Raw genomic sequence first — 22,097 nt, 5'->3', positions numbered from 1 at the left:
GGGCATCTTGAGGTTCTTATTTAATATGGACATGCATGTTTCCTCGTCTTAAGAAAAGGGGAAGGCCACCTAAATTTCAAATATTCAATAAAAAAAAAACAAATCAACCAGACATGTTTTTATGATTGCGGTTGAAATAGGTATTAAAGTACTATTTAATTAAAAATAAAGAAACAAATCAACAACAGTCCAATGGTGTCGGTGGTCGGGCTGGATCCGAGAAACGCGGGTTCGATGCCCGCTACGCCGCTGGACTATTGTCATAAGTGCCATTAGTGGTCAACATTGAATTTGATTTGATTTTGTGATGAACCCACTCGTAACACAAGCCCATTTAGCTTACCACGAGGAGTTAACCGGACTATTAGTAATTTGTATTTCCAAATTAATTATATTCTTATTATTTTATTCATGTTATTCATGTGAAAGAACCACGTATAAAATTCTTAAAAAAAAACGTGCATACTAAATAAAAATAATAATAATGTTTATTTACTTCTCTTTTACAATATAGTCATTACAAAATACTGTCATGAAAATGACTGATTGCTGGTGAGTGATATTTTTAGGAAAAGTTATTATTGAGGTTGAATTTTATGATAGGGGCATTCTGTTTTTTGCTTAGACGTTTTATTTACTTAGACGGTCAGTGCACTGCTTTAACGGGTGCTTAAATTGATTACATATTGGGACTATAAAAAACAAAAAGTTTTTAATAGTTTTATATGAAAATATTGATTTGTATGATATTCAAGATTGAGTCGATGTAGTTCCACGTAATCCTCACAAAAACATTAATGAATTATGACATTATTGCAAGTAACTGGTCCATAGGGACTGTAATGATATTATTTTATGAGTAGTTAAGTTTTTTTCAGCACTAAGTATCGCCGAAAAGTATATCGGCTTGAAAGACGAACATTTTAATCGTTAAAAAAATTATAAGGTCATGAAGTCAGTTAATTTACAATGATAAAACTTTATCATTAACTTGAACGTAACGTAAAGTGACCTCAGTGTTCTTTAATGTGTATGTTAAATCGATATTATGTATAGCTTATAATAAACAAACGCTTGTGCGGTTCTTCCCTTTTCCCGTCTGACATTGGTATAAAAGTTCGAAATTAACAAGACCAGTATCAGTTTGTACTGTTACTTCAACAAGATGAGACGTACAGTCCTGCTGTCTTTGGCCGCCGTCCTGGCATTTGTGCCCGAATCGGCTGCCCAGCACATCATTCTGCCGACCTACAGGCCGCCGCCTCAACGTTTTCCGAAGATATACCGAGTGCGAAGAAGCGAACCGCTAAGGCTGACCGACGTGGAGCCAGAGCCATCTCCAGAACCGTGTGACTATCCATATGTACCGCCACACCTTTGCGGTCTTGTAGATCCGTACGAATACGCCAACTCTGCCCATCTTGATGTCGAAGGAAGCAGTCAACAGAAGCCAAAGAGTAGAGACGCCCGCAGTGTCGATTCTCCAAGCGCCAAACGTGGTGGAGGCAGCCACAGCACCTCCAGTGGAAGCCGGAACACTGGCGCTACGCACCCCGGGTACAATCGCCGCAACGCCCGAAGCTTAGGACCGAACGTTGAATCTCCAACTGTACCTAAACCTCTCATGCCTACCTGGACGGTGCACGAGCCTAAACTCGCAAGGAACGCAAGAGACATCCAGTTCCCGCAAAAGCCAAAGCACCATGACATCGTTCTCACCGGGTGGAACCCGAATGCCCGCGTCCAGCCCTGGCAGAAAATTAGAGTTAAAGCGTAGGCTAGCTAATAATATTATACCAAAAAGAATGTGATTGTTGATATTGTCATTATTGTGATATTTTTTACCCAAATGATATTTACGACTCGAATTTTCTACTGACAATGGATAAATTCAGGCAAGTTATACTTAAACGAATTTAATATTGTTTTCTGTGTAAAATGTTTACTAGAATTTTGACATTAAATAGCTTTTACCTGATATTTTGTTCTTCTTCCTTCGAAACCTTAATAAGATAAATCTATCGATTAATGTACCTACACCCCTCCCCCTACATTGTTAAAAGTACATAAGTAAGTATTTGCAATCGTAGTAGGCCTTGTAGTCCTATGGTAAAACAAATAAAATATTAACAAAAATCAACACGTAAAGAAGGTTAATACTATCCTAGTCGAAACCAGTATGAAACTTTCATAAATCTAAAGCAAACTTATCTTTATTTTGCAGGCGTTACGAGACAACCACCAGTTCGAGTTCCTCCTTGGCCAATTCGACTACATGCTCGGCCAACAGCCGGACAAGATTGCAGAATTCAAGCAGGGCCTCCTCGACTTCTTGAAAACCCACTGTCCTGGGGACACGGACGCCTACATCATGGTGGCTTTGCACTTTAACATGTATGCTGAGGCGGCCAACGTAAAACGAAAGCAGGCGTTAGATCTGATTGAGGACTTGGAGAAACTGGCGATGGAAGCGGCCAGAGGGGTCCCGAAAAAGCCGAACCAGCCACAAGTGTGGCTACAGATACATGATAATGTTACGACGAGGTAAAATACATTTATTGATATACTAGCGGTGTAATACCCGCGACTTCGTTCGCGTAAAAACATAGGACTTTCATACAAACTTCCAACCCCGTTTTAACTCATTAGGGTTGGAGTTTCGTAAAATCCGCTCTTAACGGATGTCTCCTTTAAAGAACCTACCTAGCTATAGAACTCAATAATTTTACGATCGCCTGTCTTGGTGGTTTGCATATCGGACTTTCACTTTATTTTTCTAATCCCGCGAGAGACTCGCGTGATAAACAAGAGCGTTTATTTACCCAAGTAAGCCTTTTGAAGCACGCATGAATTGTTTACTTATTCGCATATCAAATACATTAATCTTTTTATTTTTTTCCTTATCTACTCAGATGTCATACTTTCATTCTGTTTACTTTTACTTTTTCCTGTTTAGTTTAGGATTTGGTAATTAAAGTGATAGTTAGAACAATACCTATAAGTAGGCATCTTCTATATTTTAGTTACTATTTTTTTTAAGTTGGAATCAAATCTAGTTTTGTGGTTACAATACTAGCGGCCGCCCGTGACTTTGTACGCGTGTTAAGGGTTAATTTTGCAAATCTCGCCGTAAAAACCATCCTTGGACTTCAACGAACATTTCAAAAAATGAGTTGGTTGGTAAAATTGGTCCAGGCGTTGTTGAGTTATGTGCTTGCCAACACATCTGTAATATACAAACTTTTTTAAATTACAGATTAAGTCCCTCGCGTGTTATCTTAATAACCTATTCTCACAGCAATGTTTTAACATTACAGATCTCTCCTAGAGACAGCTCTGAACCACTGCACCGACGCTTCGGAGTTGTACCTCCAAGGCGGCTGCACCGGCTTCGCTGGCGAGATGGCAGCACTGGCGCAGCAGGTGGCCTTGCAGATGTCGCTGCTGAACGCTTCGCCCACCAGGCTCATACTGAACAGAAGCACTGAGCAGATGTATAAACTCGTCAGCGAGTATTTGAGGTGGGTAATGGAACTGTCTTTTGTTTTTTTTGGTTGAAGAAGGGCTTTAAAATCTAAGTGTTGTGTTTTGTTTCTTTGGTTGAAGTTTGAAAACAGCAAGTCTAGCACATAACTGAATAACGCCCGTATTCACAAACATTACTATGAGGTTTCACAGTGCGCGTGGACGCACAGGGTGACACACGAACCAATCACAAGGCTCTATTCAACGCACATAAGCAAGCATCGTTTGTGAATACTGGAGTAAGTGCCTGAGGTAAGGGAGCGGCACGAAAATAGTGAGGTGTATAATAACAAATGACGTAACAGAACGTACAAGCCGAAAGCACATTTGAAGTCTGACCTTTGACGTCATTAAAACTCTCCCGTGCCTGGCCCATACCTCAGGCATTGACTCAGTTATGCAGTATTTGAGGTGGTCAATAAACTATTGTCTTTTGTTTATTTGGGTGATGAAGTGCTTTGAAAACATCTTGTTTGAATAGTGTAGTGACTAAGTTGAAGTATGACATAGCAGATGATGAATAGTAAGGTCACGGCTTCATTGAATCATTAGTGTCGTTTGTGTTGGGTTGTTTTACTATTATGTAGCTCGCCATACCAATCTCCTCTATAAAGTGGGTCATACAAACTGATCATTGTTAAATGATAGAGTTTGCGGTTAAAACTTGAACTCGTCAACATATTTTTTTTAAACATGCTGATTAGGACTAAACTTTAGTACCATATACGTAAGGACGGTCCTTAAAGGACCTTGCATTTGTGTTGTCTTTCCACCAAATTAACGGGACAATATTTCAATATCGCTTCAGCTTCATGGAGGGCCTGGTGCTGCTAGCAGGCCGCGGCGGCGAGGCGTGGCGAGAGCTGGCCTACCGACGCGCGATGGGCAACGACCAGGCTTACCTGCGCGATATGGCCGCCTACAGGCCCGACGTGGCACATCACTTCTTAGAAAGGTAGCTATACTATATTCTAGCTATATTTAGACAGATGTTTGCGTTGCTAGTGGCTGTAGCAGCGAGGTGTAGTGAGAGCTGGCCTACCGACGCGCGATGGGCAACGACCAGGCCTACCTGCGCGATATGGCCGCATACAGGCCCGATGTGGCACACCACTTCATAGATAGGTAGCTATACTATATTCCAGCTATATTAAGAGAGATATTAGCATTGCTAGTGGCTATAGCAGCGAGGTATACTGAGAGCTGGCCTACCGACGCGCGATGGGCAACGATCAGGCCTACCTGCGCGATATGGCCGCCTACAGGCCCGACGTGGCACACCACTTCATAGAGAGGAGCTATACAATTTTATTCCATTGCGTGCATGAAGTAACAATACAGTTTTTGGCGGGCCTACAGGCCACAGTTTATTTAACAGCGATAGTGACTTGTCTAATGTGAAAGTCAGTTTTATGACAGATTAATTATATTTTTCTTACCAACCTATGGATTAGTCTAACTATACAAATATTAAACAAAAAAAAAAAACTTAAATAGACCGTTTTTAATTACATGTAGTAACAGTGTAGGTTATCATTCGTGTTATATCCTACTTTTATTTACTTTACAATACGAGCTGAAAGTAGAGCGGCGAGCTGATACGTAATTTGGTTTTATAGGTACAAAACGGAGAAGAACAAAACCCCGGTGTCACAGGCCGCTATGACGGAGCTGCGCAATCTGTGCAGATGATATTCGGCCCGACGCTGACACAGTGATGTCACGATCTCATTCTTAAAACGACTCATTTAGCATAGGACATTAACCCATGCCATACCCATAACCGACTATGTAATATTGCGCATGTAGTAAGCTATATAAGCAATCAGGCGTTCAATGGGTTAAATACGCAATATAGCTTACGCCAAATGTATATTGTTAGACTATATTAATGCTTTTATATCGTTATAATTTCCAATGTTATCCAAATCGTTAATTTAAAATTAATAAGATATTACTCAATCTGTTTAATATTTTGCTGTGATATTATAAATTGACTGATGATATAAGTATATTTTTGTATTCTATTTTAAAATAAATAAAAATGCATTTTAATATTCTCTCTTATAATGTTTTATTATTTCGAGTGCTGGATCGTAAGAAGTTGTCCATACATCAATAAAAATATACGTTTCACATATAATAATGAATATAAGGACCAACTATTCTCCAATGACATAAGAAATACACATACAATTTACCAAGTAGGTATGCCTGCGTTCAGCAATGAGAATTATGCCCGTTTTCACCATCAATCCCTATTTTTTAAGTGAAAACAAAAATCCTGTTATGTGTTACCATAGGGGTCACTTAAAAGTTAGGGATTGATGGTGAAAACGGGCATTAGACTTTTAAAAATTCACTTCAGTCACTCATACTTAAGTAAATGGAAGCAATTGAAACGAAAAAAATGCTAACAATAATAAATACTTATTTATAAAACACAATACGTATGCATACGTATAAATAACAAAAAATATTACGCTTAGTTGTACTGGGATGTTCATATACCAACATAATTTATTTACAAATAATTGAGTATATTGTAAATGAACTTCATGCAAGTGAAACTTTTAACAATGCATTAACTTATCATAAATCACTTTTAGTCAAGTAGGTATTCAAGGGTTTTAAGTAGGTAGTACATAAGTACAGTCGGAGGAATACGAAGTAAAACATGTGGTTTTTTTGTAGTTATAATAAATGAGGTTTAACAACAACAATGTTGAAACATTCTGATGAGTTACCGCTGTATCATGCTTGTCATGTAAAAAATATGTTAGGAATTCAATATAATCTATAAATGCTATCTTCTCAAATAGTTTTGCACCGTTTATTATTTCTAGTAAAAAATTAAATCGACATAATTATTATGTAACACTTATTGCACTTACATTCTATTGCATTGTAAAAAAATATCACATCATACGTTTTTCATCTAGGACATATTTATACATTTTCAACAAATAGATCGTTTCTCCGTATTGAGTGAGACACCATAGGCACTTAATAGTGAATAAACTCTAGATTAAGTTTGTTGTGTTACAGACGCTTTAAGAGTTTAAGTTTTTAAAACTCCGTCTCTTTCTATGCTACTTCAGTAAAAATTGCGGGGCTATGTCGTTTCCGTATTTCCCAATTTGTTGTTAGTCGCTCTTGCTTGACTTGCTTTGAGAAAAAGGTATCAAGATCCGAAAATACGGACAACTTTTTAGTGAGTACCCCGCTGTTACTTCATCTGAACTGTTAAGATCAGAACGTATCAGAACGTTCACGCCAATATAAGATAGCAATATTGCAAATAAATATGGCCGACTTAAATTGCCACCACAATGAAAAAAAAAATCTTCAGTGTTTGTTATTTACAATATCGCCAATCACTGGCGAGAACTGTAACAATACTTGATTACGCTTATCTACATAATATTATTTAATCTGGCGCTACAAATCGATTGCAAGGGCTCCAGAACGTTCTCGGGCATGTGGTCGACTAGCATGCTCGGTGTTACCACTAGTTCCGCGAAGTCTTCGGCGTTTGCCCACCGGAGTTTGTACTTTGGCTCACGGTCCAGGGCACTTCTGTAAAAGATATTGAAAAACAGTCTTTATTACAAGGCCCTTTGTTTAATAATCAGTTAATTCAATTGACTGCGTAAAAGGGTAGATAGGAATTTTTACATGTATGAGGTCATATTAAAAGTAATTGTAAAAGATTAATTGTTAGACTTTGATTTCTGATGGCATCATATTGTTTATTTCACTATCACTTTGTAAATAAATTGCAAACAGACATGACTCATATCCTAGAACATTTGTGTTGGGATTAATAACTTAATTCAGGACTTCGTCATGGCAAAAGACATTGACATTGAATATTATTGTAATAATTATAATAACCACAAAGTCCACAAATCATGATAAGAGTGACTTATTGCAAATTATTGAGTTTTTGCGATTAGTTTTATTTAATGAATATTCAATACCTACTACCTAAACTAAGTAGATTCTTATTATTATTCTGTGCCTCAACGCGCATATGGTTTCGATAAGTTAATTATGTATACAGTTTCAAACGACCTTACCTGTCTATACCGGCTGGTTTGTGAGGCACAATGTGAAGAATGCGTCCCGCGATGTACATTCGTTCTATGTCCTGTAATGTAATACAAACATTTGAGTGAATGTTTGGCTATGATATGCTAAATATAGAAAGGTATAGTTCGTGTCATCCACGAAGACTCGCCCCACCATTCTTCCGCTAATGTTTGAGTGTTCGCACATTGCAATAAAGACGCTCGAATTGCTCGTATCAAACTCCCCGCACCCCGCGCTTCCCTCGACCAAAATTGGTACCTAGGGCGCGTCTTCGTGGATGGCACGATCTATGTCTTATTTTTTGGCTTTTTGTCAATAAAATAAGTTATAATTTACTTACGTATGAAACACTTCTCACTAATCTAGTTGGACCGATTAAGTTCGCCTCGATGTCATCCGTCGGTGCACTGAAGACAGTGTTCAGATCCGTCTCAGGTATCGTGAAGAACATATAGCGCAGTCCTTTCAGCAATATCCGGTACTGAAAAGACAAGAAAAATGTTAAGAAAAAGTGTTGATGGAGTCCTAAAATGTTACCATTTTGAGAATACTGCAGTACTTAGATGTCAGAAAGGAGGACTTACGCCCGTATTCACAAACGTGCTTGCTTAAATGAAGCAGCAAATCGAACGCACAGCGTTGAATAGAGCTCTGCTTATACCTACTCGTAGTAATGTTTGTGAATACGGGCGTTAAAACGTACTCTAACGGTATTTTTGTAAGCAAATCTTTGACTTTAATTTAGATAAAGGAAAAACTATACATAGAGAAGATTTTTATGAAAGTTGGTAAAACTTCATAGCTCATGCGACTCTCTCAAATATTACTTTACACTTTGAGTCTTATTCAAAGATACCTACAAATAATTCAAATATTGAAATTAGCTCACACAGCCTTGAATCTAATCTTGAGTATACATTCATACTCGAGTTTGGGCCTAAGAGGTTTGCGAATAATGAACTATCTTAAATTAAATAAACAATATTTTTCTCTTTCTCTTTCTATCACTAAAGTTACCTTAGGTAAGTTGGTAGCGTGCATGGTCTCTAAAAGCCGGTCGCGGAACATCTGCGCGCTCTTGAGACTGATCCTCATCACCAGGTCATCACCGACGCCTACCGTCATAACGAAACCCTCGGTGTACCGTGCAGCATCACGACTTAGTAAGCCCGCTGCAAAAGGACAAATAAATTATGATGACTCCACGTCAAACGAACTGGATCTGGTTATTTTAGGCCCCGAACAGACGGTGAAACGCAACTGCAACGAAACTGCAACTTTCTGATGATTCTTATGAATGAAACTGAAACTGAAAGTTTCAAACTGGTCGCGTCATGTGTGGTCTCTCAACGGACGCTATGGCAGACACTTAGATGCAACTCAAAAGTAACTAGCAGTTACAGTTTCGTTGCAGTTGTGTTTCACCGTCTGTTCTGGGCCTTAGAATCTGGAATTCACGTGGATATCGTAAGAGACATATGAACACATGAAGCCTCCCCAACCCGTTTAGCCAATGTGGAGAGTGTAGACCAAATCCTCCATTTGTCTCTGGTAAATAACAGAGGTTTGTGCAGTATAGATTAAATGACCTGATCTGAAATAACAAGTAGTCCATAGTAAATAGGAATGTTTTCGAACTCGACGCCATTAGACCGTCCTACGAGTAAGTAGGTACACACGGCCACAGTGTAAACTATCCATTTTCGTTTTTGCTCTCGCTCTCATCAATTGGTGATTCTTTGCGATTGAACGAGACGACATGTCCGGCAATGGGCAGTTAACACTATTGCCGATAGCACATTACTTATCATCATCATCATTTCAGCCATAGGATGTCCACCTGGACGTAGGACGCTGACTTTGTACTTTTAGCTTTGACGTAATTAATTTTACAAAAATCATAATTTTTCCATGATTATAGGTACTTATTTAACAGTCAAACCCCATATTGCAGTTAAGTACATGACAAAAATTGTACAGCTTGTCAAAAATATTTTTAACAGATTCCAATAATAATATTATGTTAACAACGTCGTAACAAGATATTTTTAGTAGTCGCTTGTTAACATCTGGAGTTAGTATGCTAATTAAGATTTAAATTTGAATAGGCAAGTAAAAGGTAAACAGACTTACACGGTGTTGAAAATGCAAATACTTTGAGATGGGGATATTTTGGTTTTAACTTGATACCAAGTAAAGTAGATATTGCAGCTCCCAAACTGTGACCTGAAAAGTAGGTAAATATTATTAAAATACTTGTTAACTTTCTAAAGTCTGTGTTACTTTACACGTTCCTTATGTAAATAAGGCAGGCATTTTTCTTGTTATCGTAATAATTTGAAGATGCAACGATAAGATGTTATGATACCTAAATATTCGTTACCTACCTGTTATCACTAGTTCATAGTCGGGATACTCAGCAAACGCTCTTTCCAAAATTGGTGCGAGTCGTTCTAGGGTCTTCTCAGTGCCCAATGCCATGCCTTTATGAGCCAGGGAACCTTCTGGTAGACCTAAAACACAAAAGATAATTCATTCTACGTCAAAGATAGTGTTGGAATTAAATTTAATTTATCAAACGTTTCAAATCCTTAGCTAGTAATCCTTAGTAGGTAAGTAATTATGGAAAATACGAAACTAAATTCCTACAACATACAGGAGAAGAGGAAAATTCCACCAACCTTCGGCTTGAAACGCATGCGCAGGGGCGGCTAAGTCTGTGAACATGTCAGGAATCGAAATGGACCCTCGGACGGTCACCACGATGCACCTACGTTCGTGCTCAGCAATTACGTAGAAAGGCACCTGATATAACAATGTTATCGTCAGAAAACAAAACGGAAGTACCAAAAATCAACAGTTTTTCTCTAAACTTATCTTACAGAGCAGCTGTAATTAGCAAATTAAATTAAGGAACCGTGTTACTTAGCTTACGCAGCAATCGTAGCTACACGGTAGTAGTCAAAACAGTGGTCGTTCGTAGCTACTTATTAGTAGGTAGTCGTACGCAGCAGTCGTAGCTAAATGTAGCAGTCGTAGCTAAATGTAGCAGTCGTAGCTAAATTTAGCAGTCGTAGCTAAATGTAGCAGTCGTAGCTAAATGTAGCAGTCGTAGCTACATGTAGCAGTCGTAGCTAATTAGTAGAGTAGTAACGTAGCAGTTGTAGCTACTCTTTAGTACCCGACGTAGTATTTGTAGCTACGTAAATGACAAACGTAGGTAATATACTCAACATCAAATAAATCGCACCTTCCGCGACGCGAACTTTAAAGATTTTCTTCTGACACAATCATGGTGCTCCAACAATATTGGTGTTATTTGAAAGCCCAATAAATATCATTAAAGCAAAACACATTTAATTTCTTAATAAATGATTAACATATACCATAAATGTGACTTGAAAAATGACCTCACTTTGGGCTCACCTGTGGGATCAATTAGACCAATTTTTATGGTTATAAAACCAAATAATGACCTCACGTGTCCTCTTTAACAGATGGATAGCGATTAATCCCAACTTAACAGTTTTATAGCCATAAAAGTTGGCTCAAGCGTAACTACCTATTTTTCGAAGAAGTGACTCTGGATCCTTCTAAAGACACATTTTTGGGGAAAAAACCTTTCCTTTAATGAAATTAAGTTTAGAACTAGGCTTTCAAATGGTACCAATGTTGGTGGGAAGTGAGGAATTGAGGATGCATACTTTTGAAAAGTGCTTGTTGCGGGAGGTGCGATTTATTTGATGCATATTAGTAGCAGTCGTAACTTCTTCGCCGTTATTTAACTGTAGTCAGTGATAGCGTAGTGTACTAGAGTTATTAGTTTGATGATGGACGAGAAAATGTTTTCGTTGTAGGATTAAAATTTCTTGTTATTGGTTAGTTAGCTGCTATTAATATAGTGTAAAATATGGCAATTAGCTTACTTCAAATATGTGGTTCTCGAAGGAAACGAAGAGGAAGTCTTTGTCGGCGACATCGGACATGTACTTGAGCCCTGCGTAGTTGCACATGCAGCAGTTGTCACCCTTGACATGTCGCGGCCTGCACACAAATGGAATTTTAAAGTTGAGGAAGGAAAAGTAGCATCAGTCCTATTTACATACATTAACGATAGAAAGATACCTAAATAACAGCGCAACCTTTTAGTTGTTTGCAAATATTTGATTCAAAACGGTTCAATAAAATAGAAATGGTAGGTACAGTTAGCGATTTAATAAAATAGTGTGCAGATGTTACGAGTAGTTCTTGTTTTATGATAAACAAACCAATTTCTGCTAAACTTAACAAAGTATCATTTGTTTTTGAAATTAATTAATTATTTACATAATTTGCGTAGCATTATTACTTCTAGTAACAATTAACTACGAAGTTGAACTATTAATGTACCTACTTTAGATTAAGAAGTCCATAAAATATTAAAAAGAAACACTTACCTCCAACAACAGCATCTCAAATACGGAAGTAGGAAGCAAAACCCAGCACAGTAGTATCTATACAGCACATAGAGTCCGCCATACGCCGCTGTAGCATACTTCAAGTAATGCTGAGCCTCCTCTACCGTCATCCAGGCCGGTACGTCGGCGCAGATCTTTCGCATATCTGTGGTATACTCGTTCTCTTCAGTGACTGTCTCAGCATCAGCAGGCTGGGTGGCTTTCTTGATCCTCGACTCGCGTTTCTGACGGACGCGTAGAAGTATGGACCCGGCAATCAAGTCGTAGAGAACCAGATCTGATGATCTGAACAGTATACTTAGAAGCGCTGGAAAGAAAGTTTATTCTTTAATTTATAGACTTTTTTATTACGGAAGCTTGCAGCGGTCGGCCTAGACAGGCTGCTCGCTTTTAGAGTGATCTGGCTTAAGTTGGAGTATGGACATAAACCACAAATCAATCAATGTACCAATCAATTGATTGTGGCTACATACCTAAGTGGCTGAGTGTGATATGATTGTCCTACTAAAGTATAGCTAGACCTTATTAGATAAGTTTTACGAGTAAACTTAGGCTAAGTATTAATTATAATATCTCTCACATGCCATTTCGCTGATTGCTTCCTTCATCTTGCTGTCTTTAAAATACCAAAACGTCCACCGAAGCCTGCTCTCCCATATTTCTGTGAACTTCTTATGGTAGTAGTCCCTCTCTTCTGGGGTCTGCAGATCTTCGTACTTCAGAGTCCCTAATGGGTCGTAGGCAAAGTACACTGCCAGTGCCATTAAAGCCATTGGTATCCATGACAGTATGACTATACCTGAAATAAATGTTTTATAAGGAAAGACGTAGTGAAATAAAAGAAGAGGATAGAAAAGCACGCCTTATTATTTCATACTAAAGAATACCTGATCCTTTAGTCAAAGTATCAAACATTTGTGACAGATTTAATTTCATGATTGCTTTAAATTCCGTAAAGAACCTACAAAAATGTAGAGAAAGAGAAGAAAAATACTTTGGCTTCATACCTGTTTTGAATTAACTTATTAAAAAAACTACTTACATTGTAAAATCGTCTTGGTGAACCCAGATACTTGGCAATCGACTGATCCAATTATTACCCAAATATTACCCATAACGAGTAATCCCATCTCCACTATCAGGAAGAACAATCTGAAATCATTCATGATCATTAGGAAAAGCAATTTAATAAAATCAACAAAAGGAAAAAAATATTTGTAAGTTTTTTGTTTATCTCTCTTCCAACTCCATGGCTAGTGATTAAATTATAACGAACTATGCAGTACTTAGTACATTATCTAGTCTTATTAACTTTAATAGGTAAATAATAAAGATAATAAAATTCTCAAATAATAAAGCCTTTAATATTATAAACATTGGGGCAAATATACTTGCAAATCAGTAGATGCCCGACGTATCTCCGGGGCTCTTCGTTTGTGAGAGAGCCTCGCGCGGAGTGTACCGCAGTGGCTACCAGAAGCAGGATTTCCACAACCTGCACCAAATAAAGTCTCTTAATTTAACTTATTCAAATCAAATCAAATCTTTTATTCAGTATCCACCACCACTTAGGGACAATATAATATGGGCTGGTGCTGAGAAATATTTGACTAATTTCTGTTCTATGAGATTTATAATTCAAATAAGTAAGTATCTTAGAAGCTAACAGAATACAGCTTCCATAGCACTAGCTTTGGATAACTTACATTAGCATTCTATTCTTTAAGAAGATTAATGTGTTTCCGAGATACGTTAGGTTATGGGGTCACCATATGAGATAAGAATTGTCTAGCTCGCTCACATCCACAATTAATTATTTTTACTTATGTTTAAGGTCAACAGTTATGTTGAAAACTTTCATGTTGCATTTTTACTAAATTCTCACTTTACTATGTACGGGATTTGGCAACACAACACTTTTAAAAAAGGTCGTGCAACCAAAATCGTGGATCCAAACATCGGGATCTTTTTAACTTTTTTAAAAGTGTTTGTGTGTTGCCAAATCCTGTAGTAGCAGTAGTAGTGAGAATTTAATATTGTAAGTAGATTTCCTTACTAATTAAGTAGTAGATAAGATATAGGTATGTGTCACTTATGAATGCTTGTTCTTTCTGAGGGATAAAGTGTAAGTACCTGTATCATGAGGCATCCATCAACGAACAGCTGCGCGTACGATGTCTCCCTGCAATCGAAGGAGCCGCTGTCTCGCAGCACGAGCGACAGGAGCAGCAGCCTGGAACAGTTAGCATGTTAAAACAAACTATTAAGCATCCTTTAAATTACAGTATCATATTCAAGTCAAGAGTTTAGTTCTATTACGTGGTATTAAAATTTTTTGTGACTCTTACAAGGTCTGAAATGTAGGCTTCTCTGTGCTGAATCTTCAGTTTTAACTCAGTGTAGAGTGGCCTTTGGCGAGTTTAACAAATCATATTTTTACAGTCATACTTAGGCTGGGTTGCACCATCTTACTTTAACTTTAACAAACGTCAAAAGTCTGTCAAACTCCATACGAAAAACACCTAGTGACTGTTAAAATAAGGTGATGCACAGCAACTCAGCCATTGATAAAAGAAAGAGCCGTGCGAAAAAGATTCTCGAGAGGCCACGCAGCCAAAGTTACACTTAGACCCAAAGCACACGATGCGTTAACTTGCGGCGCGGTGCGTTGCCGGAGCGGTGTCGCTGCGTCGTCTCATAGAAATATTTCTGCCGTCCAATCACTATAATGCCGTTAACCCACAATTGGTCAATTTTGACTTTTGAATACCATCCGAATCAGAAAAAAATGCTTAATCTAGCACTATTATCGAAATTTTTATATCTTGTTTAGTTCCTGAGATAAAAAAAATAAGAAAGCCGCTAACTGCTACGCCTCTGCAAGATTACATAACTAAAATGCAGTTACATTACATTTCTTAGCTTAAACGCGGTTAAGCGTCTTTAATTGTTATTAGAATTAAAAATTTAAGAAAAATTACAAAGCTTTATTGCCGTTATTTACAATTTCTAGTCAATACAGCCGTTAAGGTACTTTAACGACAATATTGCTTAGCTGCTCTATGCCAAGCTTTAATAGACTCCTCAAGACTAAAACGCCGTTAAGTAAAATTATTAGACTTAAACGCAACAAATGTCCAATAACGGCATTATAGCTTTGTATTACATGAATTTATTTATTAAAATTGCACTAGTAAATTCACCATTAAGGCTAACCAAATGTAACAATCTATGTGTTTTTTACATTTTTACAAGACTTAAATGCCGTTAACCTACATTCCTAAACTATAATGCGGCTATGTTCAAAAAGTTGAATGAAGTGTTCTAAGCGTTGTTGCGTGCGTCGATCACTCAGCTCAGTCAGAGTTACTGATGTGCCGCTGATAACGCTCCCGGAAATATTCCTAGCGTTCTCAACAAAAGAAATTTAGTTTTAATTTTATGTTTGTTGTTTATTAATATGTGATGTGCAATGTTTCTATGTTTTATTATCTAAGACTAGTCGTTATAAACAAGGTATGAAACGTGTTAGTGAGATATTGCTGTCTTGTCACTATTTTCGTGGCTAATACGCACTGCAACTTAAGGACACGGCAGCGCAGTAATTGAGCATCAGTGTGCCTCTGAGTTTTAAATGATAAGAACACGTTGCGTTTTGTTTTCTAATTTTAAAAATTAGTAAAAGAAGTCTGGACGTTTTCGATAATTTTACTTGTTCATTTTGTTTTACATCTTCTATGTTAGACGAAGACATAACGTCCGTTTGTTTCAGGCAAATGTCGTTCAACGGCTGGACAAAGGTCTCCTCAAGGATTTCCACAACGATCGGTCCTGCGCTGCCCGCATCCAGGCACCTCTTCTGACCTTTACCAGATCGTCGATCCATCTAGTAAGGGGCCTGCCTGCCCACACTACGTCTTCAGGCTCGTGGTCGCCACTCGAGAATTTTTCTACCCCATCGGCCATATGCAGCTCTGCCACTTGATTTTAGCAATTCTGCGGGTTATGTCAGTCACTTTGGTTTTTCTACGGATCTCCTCATTTCTGATTCGAGCACGCAGGGAAACTATGCTTGGCATAGCACGCTCCATCGCCCTTTGGGTGACCTTGAGCCTTTTTATGAGGCCCATAGTAAGCGACCACATCTCAAATCCGTATACTATCACTGGCAACACACACTGGTCACAGACTTTTGTCTTAAGACACTGCGGTATTTCGGACGTGAAAATATCGCGAAGCTTCTCGAACGCTGCCCAGCCGAGCTGGATTCGACGATCGACGTCTCTCTCAAAGTTGGACCTACCTAACTGGATGGTTTGTCTCAGGTATACATAATTGTCAACAACTTCGAGTGTAGTCTCCAACTTTCAGAGGAGTGGGTACAACACGGACATTTGACATGATTTTTGTCTTGTCCATGTTCTTTTTGAGACCCACTTGTTGCGAGGCTCTACTGAGGCCATCGAGCATTGTGCCTAGATCTGCCACAACTACGATATCGTCTGCAAATCGAAGGTGGGTGATGAACTCGCCGTTGATATTTATGCTGAATCCTCTCCAGCCCAGAAGCTTGAAAACATCTTCCAGGGCGGTGGTAAACAGTTTCGGAGATATTACGTCTCCCTGTCTCACCCCTCGCTGCAACTAGATAGGTTTCGAGACCTAATCCTGGAGACGGACTGACATTATGACGTTTTTATACAAACCTTTTTTGAAGAGGAGTACCACCATACTTCTTTGCAATGCCGTAGGCGTTTATCCCTTGAGGATGACGGAATCAAACAGCTTCTGAAAAGCCTTGTACCGGCGTTCCGCCTGCTTTCAGAAGCTCAGCTGTGATTACATCATCACCAGGTGCCTTGTTGATTTTTAGCTATTTGAGAACCATTCTAATCTCGTACAGACTAATATACGGGATATATTCGGCAAGTGTCGGGTCAATCTAGCTAGCACGTATTTTCTATAAAAATGTGTCAAATGATCCGTCACATTGGCTATCCACAACTTATTCAGAAGTCGTGAAACAGGCCCTTACTAAGCGATTGTGAAATATGCCCTTAATGTCAAAAAACTAACAAATGGACAGTAACATTATGTAATTACGTGTAAAAAGACATTTCTGTCATTAAAACAACATTTCACGAAGAAAAAATTAAATTTAGTAAAGGTGTAGTTATATTGAGAATATTACCGTGAACCACTTATATGTCGACTTAATTTGATACTATTTTATTTAAGAATTGTAGTTTATTTCCATTTGATAAACATGATTCTCACCATTCTCTCTAACTAGGTGATTATTATAAGCAGCTTGAAGTTAATTTATTAGGTAAGGCTTGCCGCGTTGTACATTATTATTGAATTAAATAAATAGATCTCAATTTTTATTAACTACAAAATATGGTAGTTGTAACCTGTTTCAGTAAACAGGCAAAACAATATAAATATATTGCGGCATTGGTAATAAAGTGTCGTCACTTATTATTTTTATTATTGTGAAACTGCTAAGTTTGAGAACTTTCAATAGTTGGTTTTAATTGATCTCAAATAATGAAAATGTCAAAATTTTATTTTGTGTTCTTTTATGAGTATCTACTTTTTTAAAGTGGTAAATTTAAAAAATCATCATAATAAAACGTATGATTGATATCAACGAATGCTAAAAATAGTAAAGACTTGATTTTTTTAAAATCAATATAAATTTTCAACACTAAAACAGGTTTTGTTATTTTTGACATAAATGCAATTTTCTTTATTTCCTGAACTATTAAGTAGCTAGTTCTTAGCTTAAATGCCGTTATGGTGAAAAGTTTTGTTTTTAACTGCATTTTAGTCTTGTAATCAAAACGAATCAAACAGGCATACCAATAGTTTCGTAATTTATGTGTTAATACTAGACTTAAATGACGTTAGCTAACATTAGCTGCATTTAAGGTAAGTATTTTCACGTTAAAAAATAATAGTTTTACCGAGCTAAAACGTCGTTAAACTATTTAACGGCATTAAAGTTTAGTAGAATTATTAGTTAGAAACTCATTTTACAAATGTATCAAAGTTATTCAAGATCCAAAACTTAAACGCCGTTAAGGTAGCCATACCGGCGTTTTAGTTGTGTATATTTTGAGATATTATTTCAATAATACTGAGTTAAAATGTATAAATTAAAATATTTCAAAATCTATAATATGTAGCGTCGTGAGAGTTTGTGTCAATTGTAGCTCTTAAAAATACCTTTAAAATGATGTATTTAAATTACAAATTACTCTTTTACTTTTGAAACAGCGATTTTTTTTTAATTCGTGATCTTTAAACTCGTTTTTCTCCGAAAGTGGTTTTTGCACTTAACGGCGTTATAGTGATCGGACGGCAGATTTGTGGCGGGCACACGAGCGGTGCGGCGCCGCGCGAAACCGCGAAATGATTGCGGCGCGTCGTCGCAACGCATCGTGTGTTTTGGCTCTTATATCTAAGTACTAATTAGGATTATTCTTGCGCAATTAATTCGCATTGTGTTCGCCCGGCCCACCCATTGCTGCCCCTGTCAGCTTGTTTTGATAATTATGTTATGTTCCTATATTTACGTACCATGTCAGTCTGTATGGTATTTCCAAGATGGAGGGGAACACTAGATCGTCTGAGGCAAACATCCATCGTCGCCCCAGAAGACGAAGCGCCGGCATTCTAAAAATAAGTACAATTACATAAAAATATGAAAATTTAATAAGTAAATTATACAAATGACACTGTAATGAGTTTAATTCATTATACTTAATGGTTTTAGGTAGGTACTTTACATAATTAAAAAGTAATTGCCTGCTTACATTATTTTTACCACATTAATCTTGTTTATGTATTTTTTTAACGTCGTTTTAAAAGATATTATATGTACTTAGTAAATGAAAAATAAATAAATCAATTTAAATGAGTTACTTAATAGTTACGCATCTTTCATTTGGATAAAAATCTTACCTGAATAACCACGCTACTATTTAAACTACGACCACGCCACAAATTAAAGCTTGCTAAACAAAACACTGTCTAGACCAGCTGCGATTTTTCTAATTCGTCCGTCTCATTCAAAACAAGCGAACTACGCGAAAGGGAACACCGGTCGACCCTCGCGAATGGCCGATGACTTCATCATTGAGACACGCAATTTAATAACGAATTCATATCACTCGTTATAACAAAGGTTTAACTCCTTATTGTAATAAACACGGCCGCAATAAAGCTTTTAGTCGATTAAAAGTGGGTTTGCAGAAAATACGTACGCTCTCTACAATGTTTACACTGACACTAACCGGCTAACCGTGGCGAAGGAAGACCTTGGTGCGTGCGCTCGTGAAACACTAAAATAACCTTCCGACATACATAACACTCGTATATAGGTCGGCGTCTTTTCCTTTATGACTCTTTCCGAAGTGAATTTTGTTTTCATTGCTTTATGGGCCTTTCACACCGTAGATGTTAAACATAAATTCTGTAACCATACGTCACTTAACTAACTTTGCTTTGCAGCCACTTAAGGAAAACCACATGCCTATTAACGTATCTATAGTAAAAACTTTTTGTGTCTATTTATATTTATTTTCCAATTCCTATGTCGTACGTACAACAGAATGACATTATGGTATTATTTATTATGCACGAACGAACGTGGTATTTTCCTCCTTTTACGTTCCGTCTCTACTTATTACCTAATGGATAGATTAGAACTCTATAAAGCAGTCTTTACTCTCTTTTCAGTGAGTGAGATTTTTAATCACTATTTATGTGTTTTGTAGGTATGTAGTTACTTTATTAAAATGTAGGAATATAAACAAAAATAATTATTGGAGTGATGAAAGTAGAACGTGAAAATATTGTTCAAAACATGTTTGTAAGTAATTTATTTTACCCGATGCGCATCGTTACATCTGTCTTAGTAATCAATGAATCATTGTTTTCTATTTAAATATCGTGTTCAACGTGGGAATTAATTTACAAAATACATAAAACATATATGTAAACAACCAAACTGAATGACTAACTGAATATCTACATAAATAAGTAGGTAAAGTACCAGATTGCTGTATTTATTTACTTAAGTTCACTCTCCGATCTTCTTGATCACAGGTTCAAGTCATTGAACGATAGCAAGCCATATTGTTATCACCACACATTGTTTATCATTTAATTTAAACATACACAAGTCTCTATTATTATGGAAAATATCACTGGACTGTACGTAACATTTTGAATCAGTATTTTTGTAACTCAAAAACAATTGAACCACGATGTTTTTTTTATGACAATAAAATAACGAATGCAGATAAGCAATTAACACAGCATGCATGCGGTAGCGACCGGAGCTACAGCACGGACTGATAACACAAATTGTTACACTATCTGTCAATGTTATCGTCTGGTAGTTTGAGGACTAGGTTTCGTCATCGATATAAACAATCGATATTGCTTAGGGGGCGTCCATTAATTACATGAGACTTTTAGGGGGGGGGGGGGGGGGGGAGGGGGTCCAGAAAAACCTCACTTAATCTCACGTAGGGAAGAGAGGGGGTGTCGAGTAATATCACGTAATTTTTTTCCACAACAAACAGAGTAAATCCTCCGTCTGCATTTGTGAACACAGGCCCAATTTTTCGATCCGCAGTTTGCTACCAATGCTTAAATATTAACAAAATGTAAACTAATAATTAAAAATTGTACTAAAAGTTAATTTTTTTACGCAGGTCTGGTTTTTTTTATAAAATCCAATATTTTCGAAGCACGGATTATCTCATTTACATTGCAAATAGGCATTTTGGAAAATCTCACGTGAGATTAGTTGGTGGGGGAGGGGGTCTGGCAAAATCTCATGAAATCTCACCAAGGGAGTCGGGGGGTTAAAAAATAGCCAAAATTGTCCCACGTAATTAATGGACGCCCCCTTATAAACAATCGTGAGTACAGTATACCTACCTACCTATTACATATCTTAAAATACGTGCGTGTTGACTCATCCAGTTTTTTAACTGGTGAAATAAAAAGTTTGCATGAAATATTACTAATCTGTCGTTGATAAGTGGACTTATCAAGTGCATCTTAACGTGTCACGTATTATTTGCAATTATAATCCTGGTTCAGACTGGCTCAGTTGATAATGTTAATTGCTTTATGTTTCCTAAAGCCTAGGCTTTTCAAACGTACAATTGCGTTTCACTTGACATTTTTTAAATCTTCAAACTTAATTTGAACAACTGCTCTACATTTTATTGTTGAGTCTAAGTAGTAATTGCTATCAAAAATAAAGTAGGCGCCAGCTTTTCTTTTTAAATATTATTAGTAATTTGTTCAATTTTTTCTCATTACCTTTCCAGGCAAGCTAAATAAAAAGCGGTAGACAGGAATCGAACTGCGTCCTCTGGAATTGGTCGTATGCCTAAACCGTTGGGTTATCATCGCGAACTTTTGTTGCAAGGATTATCCTTAAAGATTTTTTGTACTCATAGAGATGTAGAGTTTACCCTGGACTCATACTAAAACAAACTACACAGTATTTATATTTTTTGTTTTACAAGCAGACAAAATTTAAATAATTTTGGGTCTGCTAAAATACTTGTTTTTTTCAATTTTGCACTTTCAACAAAAGTCAGACACTAACAAAACTTTTCGTATCACTGTAGGTATGTGTTTTTAAATAAGTTTTTAGTACCATCATTAAGTTATGAAAAACTTAGGAAATTCAACACGATGTAGACCTTTGACAAAAAACAACGTAACGATAATGGTCGTTTAAATGGCTTTACTTACGTGATATAATGACAAAAATTAGCACTTACCTCTAATACACTTCGTAATAACCACTGTAGTAAACTGTTGTGCCCTTTGACTTGTTTATCGCAGATTCTATGATTCATTCTAACCTCCACACAAAATGTCTCCAGCGGTGGAGCGATATGCACAAGCGATGTTCATGTTCTGTCGATTCATGAACAGTTGGTTGTGCATCACCCCTAGAATATTAATGTAAGGATGTTTGTT

The 22,097-nt window shown here is 37.2% G+C and overlaps 3 protein-coding genes across 7 annotated transcripts in view; 2 read left to right on the top strand and 1 right to left on the bottom strand.

Moving 5' to 3' along the window:
- LOC135072082 (uncharacterized) overlaps positions 1-5,589 on the top strand; it is an 18,670-nt gene extending 13,081 nt beyond the window's left edge. Inside the window, exons 13-16 of the mRNA XM_063966030.1 lie at positions 2,225-2,544; positions 3,318-3,521; positions 4,334-4,480; positions 5,145-5,589. Of these exons, the coding sequence (XP_063822100.1) occupies positions 2,225-2,544; positions 3,318-3,521; positions 4,334-4,480; positions 5,145-5,217 (744 nt within the window). The 3' untranslated portion in view covers positions 5,218-5,589. The remainder of the gene's footprint in view (positions 1-2,224; positions 2,545-3,317; positions 3,522-4,333; positions 4,481-5,144) is intronic.
- On the top strand, positions 1,129-1,978 carry LOC135071923 (lebocin-4-like). The gene has a single exon (XM_063965804.1). The coding sequence runs from the start codon at positions 1,166-1,168 to the stop codon at positions 1,775-1,777; it is 612 nt and encodes a 203-aa protein (XP_063821874.1). The 5' UTR covers positions 1,129-1,165; the 3' UTR covers positions 1,778-1,978.
- On the bottom strand, positions 5,581-22,097 carry LOC135071921 (diacylglycerol lipase-beta-like). 5 transcript variants are annotated; one of them, XM_063965800.1, is made up of 15 exons: positions 21,896-22,097; positions 18,663-18,758; positions 14,211-14,310; positions 13,469-13,572; positions 13,120-13,229; positions 12,658-12,876; positions 12,057-12,384; positions 11,547-11,664; positions 10,302-10,425; positions 10,008-10,133; positions 9,754-9,846; positions 8,638-8,792; positions 7,961-8,101; positions 7,608-7,678; positions 5,581-7,104 (listed from the first exon to the last, which is right to left on the bottom strand). In XM_063965800.1, exons 2-15 carry the CDS (start codon positions 18,755-18,757, stop codon positions 6,942-6,944), a joined length of 1,947 nt encoding a protein of 648 aa, XP_063821870.1. In that variant the 5' UTR covers position 18,758; positions 21,896-22,097; the 3' UTR covers positions 5,581-6,941. The 5 variants fall into 5 exon arrangements, with proteins under 5 accessions (XP_063821870.1, XP_063821868.1, XP_063821869.1 ...); XM_063965798.1 differs by lacking the exon at positions 21,896-22,097 and adding an exon at positions 20,140-20,452; XM_063965799.1 differs by lacking the exon at positions 21,896-22,097 and adding an exon at positions 20,161-20,452.

This window comes from Ostrinia nubilalis, chromosome 5 (genome assembly GCF_963855985.1).
Source record: "Ostrinia nubilalis chromosome 5, ilOstNubi1.1, whole genome shotgun sequence".
NCBI classification, from domain to species: domain Eukaryota; kingdom Metazoa; phylum Arthropoda; class Insecta; order Lepidoptera; family Crambidae; genus Ostrinia; species Ostrinia nubilalis.
This window is presented reverse-complemented; position numbering and strand designations above follow the sequence as displayed.